The sequence below is a fragment of the Apteryx rowi genome, unplaced genomic scaffold (assembly GCF_003343035.1).
Source record: "Apteryx rowi isolate R43461 unplaced genomic scaffold, aptRow1 scaffold_402, whole genome shotgun sequence".
NCBI lineage: Eukaryota > Metazoa > Chordata > Aves > Apterygiformes > Apterygidae > Apteryx > Apteryx rowi.
Genome location: NW_020450552.1, coordinates 296,442 through 302,854, shown reverse-complemented (window position 1 = coordinate 302,854; position 6,413 = coordinate 296,442). Strand labels below are relative to the sequence as shown.

Below are 6,413 nucleotides of genomic sequence, written 5' to 3'. Positions count from 1 at the left end.
GAGGGAGGGGAGAGACACTGCCCTATCTGCCACCTTGGCAAGGCTAGAACACAAGCTGCCTTCCCCGGCTGACCAGGTGCGTGCGTTTCACAGCACAGAACTGTTTACACTAGGGCCTCTTTAAGAAGCAGCTTCCAAGAAACATGGATCTAACAAGACAGCTTAGATACCCTAATATTTTCATGCTGGAAAAGTAAACTGCAAAGTATGAACTATCTTGCTGCTTGTTCTTCTCTTATCAGCCTTTATTGATTTCTCTTTACCCCTACAATTTATTCAAGATGCTTGCTCTGAAAATGTGTTTTTGTATAGCATGTGTAAACAATAACAAATATCTACAGTACGGTGAATACACAAGATAATTACAACAAAAAAAATCTGTTTCAGTGAAAAGTAACAACCTCAGTGAGAAAGAGGTTCAAAAATGTGAATTAATGTACTCAGTATTTTGCAATGGATGGGCAGTCTTAAGAAGCCTCTCAGTATACCACTCTTCCCAATCGTAACTGTTCTTCCTCTTTCCAAACCACCTCCCAGTTAGGAAAATAATAATAATAATAACTAAGCTTTTTAGAAAGCAACACTTTTTATCAAAGGGTATACAATAGCTTATTCTACAATTATGTTACCATTAAACTAAGTACACAGTTTTGCCCTATATTTTGTTAAGTAAAACGATGTACAATGAATAATGTTCTCATAATCACCACTGAAATAAAAATTCAGAAACAATATGTTTTTCAAAGCTCAATTTCACCTTCCAATTTATCAATGTTCAAACTATGTGAACATTAGGAATATTTTGGAAACATTTTGAATCTCTAAAATGTTTTCATTGGAAATCTTTAAAAAGAAAAAAACAACTAATTTTACAGAGTTTTATGTTTTCTTCACCAGATCTCTGTTACTTCTTACATTTCAGTAGGGACTTCACAACAATTTGTATTTGCACACAAACTGTGCAACATTATCCAGTACCACTAACGTATAGTTTTTACACTTTTCTCTTAAAAGTAAAGCTCCATCTGTCATCTGTTCCCAGTAAAAGACTGCATGATCTGCTATTTCCACTGTATCTGCCAAATAGGACAAGCTAATTGTAAAGAACTGAGATTTCCAGCACTGGAGATTGTCAACAACATACTCCACAAAGGACATTCTGGTGACAGCAAGGATAAGCAAGCAAATAAGAGAGGTCACTATGAATCTGAACGAAAAGACTGAGGGAATCTTGAGTTTAAGAGTGTTGTTCTCCTGAGGCAAGGAAAGCTTGTCCACATCAACTAGTTTTATTCCATTCCACTGGCTGGTATCAAAGTTCTTCATTGTAGGGCTGATGTCTACATTGGAACAAGGTAAAGGAGTTTCTTTGAGCACCTTGATTTTTTCTCTGAATTCCTGCATCTGTTGCAGAAATATAATGGGTTCAGATACATCTTTGAAGGCCTCTGCGATGTTAAAAGCCATTCGTTGCTCTTGTAGGATTGTATTCAGTTTATTGATTTCCGGGTCGTAGGCCTGCATCACTGCAAGCTTCATGGTCTCAAAGTCAGAGAGAATCTCATTTCGTTTCTGCTCTAGTGTGTGTTGCAACTTCTCAAAGAACTCTTTCACCTTGTCAGAATCTTTGGTCAGCATCTGCAGAGCTTTCCTCTTACTGGTTTCTAAGGTATCCAACCGAGAGAGGGCATCTCCGCAACGCCAAGTTTCAAAGCCCTGGAACAGGGTTTCAAACGCACGCTTCTCCTGGGAATAGGCCTCTTCGATAGAACAAAACACATGCTTCGTATGGTCACCGCGGGTGGCACAGACCCCACAGATCAGCTGCATGTCTGTCCGGCAAAAAATGTTAAGGGGTTGCCCGCTGTGCACTTTGCACACAGGCATTTTAGGAGTTACTTTGATTTTGTTATACTTCTCCACAATACCTTTCAGCGAATAATTGACTTGTAAGCTGTTGACTCCAGTAACAGGAGTTTCCTTCCTGCACGTGGGGCACTTGAAAGGGGATGGTCTCCAAAGCACATTTCGCACATTCCCCTCGAGTATTCCTTCCAGACACTTCCTGCAGAAATTGTGTGAACAGGGCAGGACACGAGGATCATCAAACAGGCTACAGCAAATGGGACAGGTGAGATCTTCCTCCAGGAGCTCCATCATATCCTAGGAAAGAGAATAAAGAGAATAACAGAACTTTAAAATTTTATTTCTCCTCCAGGAAAACTACGCAAAAATTCATCTCCATCTGAGACAAGGCTCAGTGAGAAAAGGATCTACCCTTTTCCTCAAACAATCTTAAGACAAAGTCTCAGCTGGGTTCACACAACCAGTCCAGCCCCAGAACTGGAAACTTCACAAATGGATTAAATTAGTTGTGGTATCTGGCCACCAGATGGCAGGCACAAGAACAGCTCAGTGTCCAGGCAGAACCATTTTCTGACTCAACAAAAATGCTGGAAAAGGCTAGCCAAATCCAGCAAGAACTTTCTGTATCAAATGAAAATAACTCGTGTACTAATAATTCAAGACTTAAATCTTTCTCCACTGATGCAAGACTCAGCAATTGGATTTTCACCAAGGATACCAAGCTGATATGCCCTGCTAAGATTTGATCACTCTCTACTTGTTCAACTCATCCACAGCTTACTGTTTTAAACATCAAGCACCACTACTTCAAGAAAGCAATATTAAAAGGTGGCTGAAAAAGCAAAGTGTCGGAATTCCTTCAGCTACAAAATATGTGACATGGCTCTTTTCTTCCATCTGCAAAGACAAAGGTGAGTCACCATTTACTTAAAAACTTATATGTTTTTCTCTTGTTCCTGCAGTAGTTGTAAATAACCAAGCAAATAAATTATTGTTGAGCAATTCAACACAAAGTTAAAATACTTCAAAGAATAAGCTGCACATAATCCTGAAAATTCATAGTGGAAAAAAAAATTATTAACCATTTTTACTGCTATGCAATCTCTATTTCCAATTCCATTCTCACAATATCAGTGCTTCAGCAATTCCTCTTCCTGGACAGGACCTACAGGAAGAGGATTTATCATTTATCTTTGTACTGGAGTAGCCCTCTGAAGTCTCAGTGAGGGGACCCTGCCCACTACACTCCCAGTGGCTCTAACCAAAGTCAAGCTCTCAGATGCAGACACCTTATAACTACAGCATGCCCTAAGAGAACAAATAGCTAACAAAGACCAAAACTGGTGACAGTGAGTATTAGACAAATCTCTCAAACACTTAGTTTTGAGCTATACATTAAAAAGGTGCTTCCTTTGTATTGAATCCTTTCATATCATATACATATAAAAATAAAATTCCTTTATAAATTAAAAGATGTATCACAAAAAAATTGCATTCAAGTAGCCCCGTAGCAGCAAAGCATAGGAATGAGCTCTTCTAAATAGTTTTGATATTATTACTAAGGTTCCAGTCCCCTCAAAGAGATATAAAGTGGCAAACAAAGGGAGCCAGAAGAGCTGCAAGGGAAGATCCAGGCTGCACAGGGCAAGAAGAGCAGTAAAATCAATACCGCTGATCCAAGAAAAGCAAAGATAGCTACAGGGAAGAAAGGGAATGTCAGTTCTGAGTTTCTGTCACAAGAGAACAGATACAGTTGCAGCAAGACTTCACAGTAAAAGCTATTCTTGAAAGGTGTAAGCAAATCTCCCACACTTCACCAGTGACAAGTAGGAGAATACATGTTTGTTTGGATAAGCAGAGTTTGAAAAAGTTGCCAACTTTTCTGCTCAGCCTCAGGACTAAGGTCATCGGGCAGAAGGTGGCCACCATTAAAACTAGAGACAAAAGCCCCTGAGAAAAGGTCCATTACTCCATTTGCAGCCTAAGGATTCCTATAAGACCGCAGATCCCATTCAGAAACCTTGTTTTCTAAAGGCAACATCCTCATTAGTAAGTCATTTTGAAGCACCTTTCACTGCTAGAACTAGCGAGGTTTCTCTCTTCCATCCTTTCCCTAATATTAAAAGAATGAAATGAAGGGAAAGGGATGATTTTGCCCCCATAGTCTTAAGTCTTCCTCTTTATGAGCAGATCTCTATTTCCAGCTTTACTCATAACTTTTAGCCATGGGTAGCAGCACGAAGAGGAGACAACTCACAGCTTTGCTAATGTGTGAAAAAGAGGAAGAACTGCAAAACTAAAACAGCATTTCTCCATTTTTCAGTATTTGGAAATTCACAGTACAGAAACTATTTGCTCTGGTCTACATCCTTTACCAGGGAAGATTTTACTTTTTAATCAGGGAGCAAGAAAACAGTCTTTGCATATCTGAGAGTACTGCAAACCGCTACAGAAAATGCTTACTACAGGTTTAATTGAAAATGCAGGACAAACAGTGAAAATCTTCATGCTCTTAAAAGCACAAAAACATGCATGAAAAAGTTTCATGATCCAAACAAAACTTTTCTGGTGCATTCCAACCCCATTTATCCAATTAAATAATTACGCTTTATAAATGGAACTGAATTGCAAGAACGTTATATGACCTCATTAAAAACTAAGGATTTAAAAAAAAAAAAGAAATGGGGAAGCCTATGAGCATGTTTTATTTTATTCTTGCAACAATGCCAGGAACACCAAACCAAGAATACTAAAACCTTGTATGACCGGTTGAGAYAGCTGAATCAGCTTGGCAACTCAGTTTTATTTTTCAACTTCCGTCTTCCTTAAAACATTAATTTCAAGTAATACAATTCCTGTGGATTAGAACATCCATTTTATTAGCAACTTGACAATTGCATGAGTGACTACAGCTCAAACTCCAACAACATCTCAGCTTCTCCATTGAGCAGCTCTCTGCACAGCTTCCGACATGGGTATGGATGGCCCTAGGACCTGTCACCCAGACAAAAAGGCACAGCAGCTGTCTTCCTTCACCTGAGCCACATGACTTCTGTGGCTACAAACCCAGGAGACTGCACCCCTTAGAGCAATTTTCATAGTTTCATCATTCAGAAGATGAGATAAACGACTCAACCTATAAACACAAAAAAGCAAGCTCCATAGCTTAATTCCACACTCCAAACACTGTACGAGAGACAAATTCATCTAGGATGTTTCTCAACACAGAAGTTGGGTTTATCAGCTAGCAGAAGGCAGAAGGCAAATCAAAACTTCACCAAGCTGATTGCAGCATACAAATTTCTTCAAACACAACAAAAAGACAGCTCGCACTGAATAACAAATTTCCTGCAATGACAAGTAAGTATTCTAAATAAAACTTGACAGAGTCACACTGCATTTCCACAAGCAGTTGAGCTGGTCAGGAGCGGTATTCTCCCCCTTCCTTTGCAAGGGCCCTGGTCCTTGTCAGGACCTCCTATGAGCTACTTCACTAGCCTTTCAGATTAGTGCATTGAATCAGCTCAAAGAGGGTCCTGCAAGAAAAGGGCAAGAGGAAGATGGGAACTCCTCCTTTTGGCAGCAACAGTGTTTTGATTCTGCTCACCCCATACACAGGAACCGCAGACTAACTGGGCTTCATTGGAGACGTTTTAACACGGAGCAGTTGACCTCCAGGTATGTTAGGCATTCGCGCAGCCAAAAAGACCTGAAGAGAGTGGCCATGCTTTAAATCAAATATTTCATAGCCAAAGTTTTTTCAAAAGTACTGTGCAGATGCAACACGTCCAGGTTTTAGTAAGCTAGAAAGGCCTGAAAAAATAAGCAATTACAGTTAAGTGCATTTACAGCTCTAAGAACATTGTTTCACTAGCAGAGTTTGAGAGCCCACCAAACACATGATGCAAGGGCAGCACCACTGCATACTTCCGCGTTAACTCATCAGCAGCCTCTTTATCCGTCTCTACGGGCAGGAATTCCCAAACCGCTTCTGCTTACAATCCCCCGCTTCTGCCAGGCTCCCGACCCCAAACGCCGGGATGAACAACGAGGTCTCTGTTGGGCCCACGACCCCGCTCCCGCACAGCCACGACCTGCCCTGGGTCACAACCCCGGCGGGGACCCTTCTTCCAGCGGATAACGGTGCTCAGAGTCGCTCAAAGACCACGCTGATGGAGGGGGGGAGGGCTGCGGAAGAAAAACCCTAAGGATAATTGTCCCTTCCCCTGCTCGCCCGCTGCCCTCGCTCCGAGAGAAACGCGCTATTCAGCCGCTTCACAAAGCCACGGGCTTAACCGCTGCCTCTAGCCAAGCCGCGGCGCACGCAGACAAAGGGCCACAGAGCGCCCTTCGCGCACAGCGAGCTTTCCCCGCCTGCTGCTGCTGCCGCTGCCGCTGCCGCTGCCGCCGCCGCCGCCTCCTCCTCCTCCTCCTCCTCCCCCGGGCGCACGGGCCGGGGCGGCGGCGGCCGTTACTCACCATCGCTGGGACCGCGGCTGCTGCGGCGCGCGGGGCCCGGCGCGGCCCGGCCGCGGCGCGGGCTGCGG

The 6,413-nt window shown here is 42.5% G+C and overlaps 1 protein-coding gene across 3 annotated transcripts; it reads right to left on the bottom strand.

Moving 5' to 3' along the window:
* Positions 1 to 870: 870 nt before the first annotated feature.
* On the bottom strand, positions 871 to 6,368 carry TRIM13 (tripartite motif containing 13). 3 transcript variants are annotated; one of them, XM_026075385.1, is made up of 3 exons: positions 6,346 to 6,368; positions 5,474 to 5,679; positions 871 to 2,163 (listed from the first exon to the last, which is right to left on the bottom strand). In XM_026075385.1, exon 3 carries the CDS (start codon positions 2,158 to 2,160, stop codon positions 931 to 933), a length of 1,230 nt encoding a protein of 409 aa, XP_025931170.1. In that variant the 5' UTR covers positions 2,161 to 2,163; positions 5,474 to 5,679; positions 6,346 to 6,368; the 3' UTR covers positions 871 to 930. The 3 variants fall into 3 exon arrangements, with proteins under 3 accessions (XP_025931170.1, XP_025931171.1, XP_025931168.1); XM_026075386.1 differs by lacking the exon at positions 6,346 to 6,368 and having other exon boundaries at positions 871 to 1,832; positions 1,929 to 2,163; positions 5,474 to 6,255; XM_026075383.1 differs by lacking the exon at positions 6,346 to 6,368 and having other exon boundaries at positions 5,474 to 6,255.
* Positions 6,369 to 6,413: the final 45 nt, after the last annotated feature.

Coding starts and splice junctions, on each gene's coding strand:
- TRIM13 (XM_026075385.1), bottom strand. CDS start 2,160: ATGATGGAGCTCCTGGAGGAAGATCTCACCTGTCCCATTTGCTGTAGC.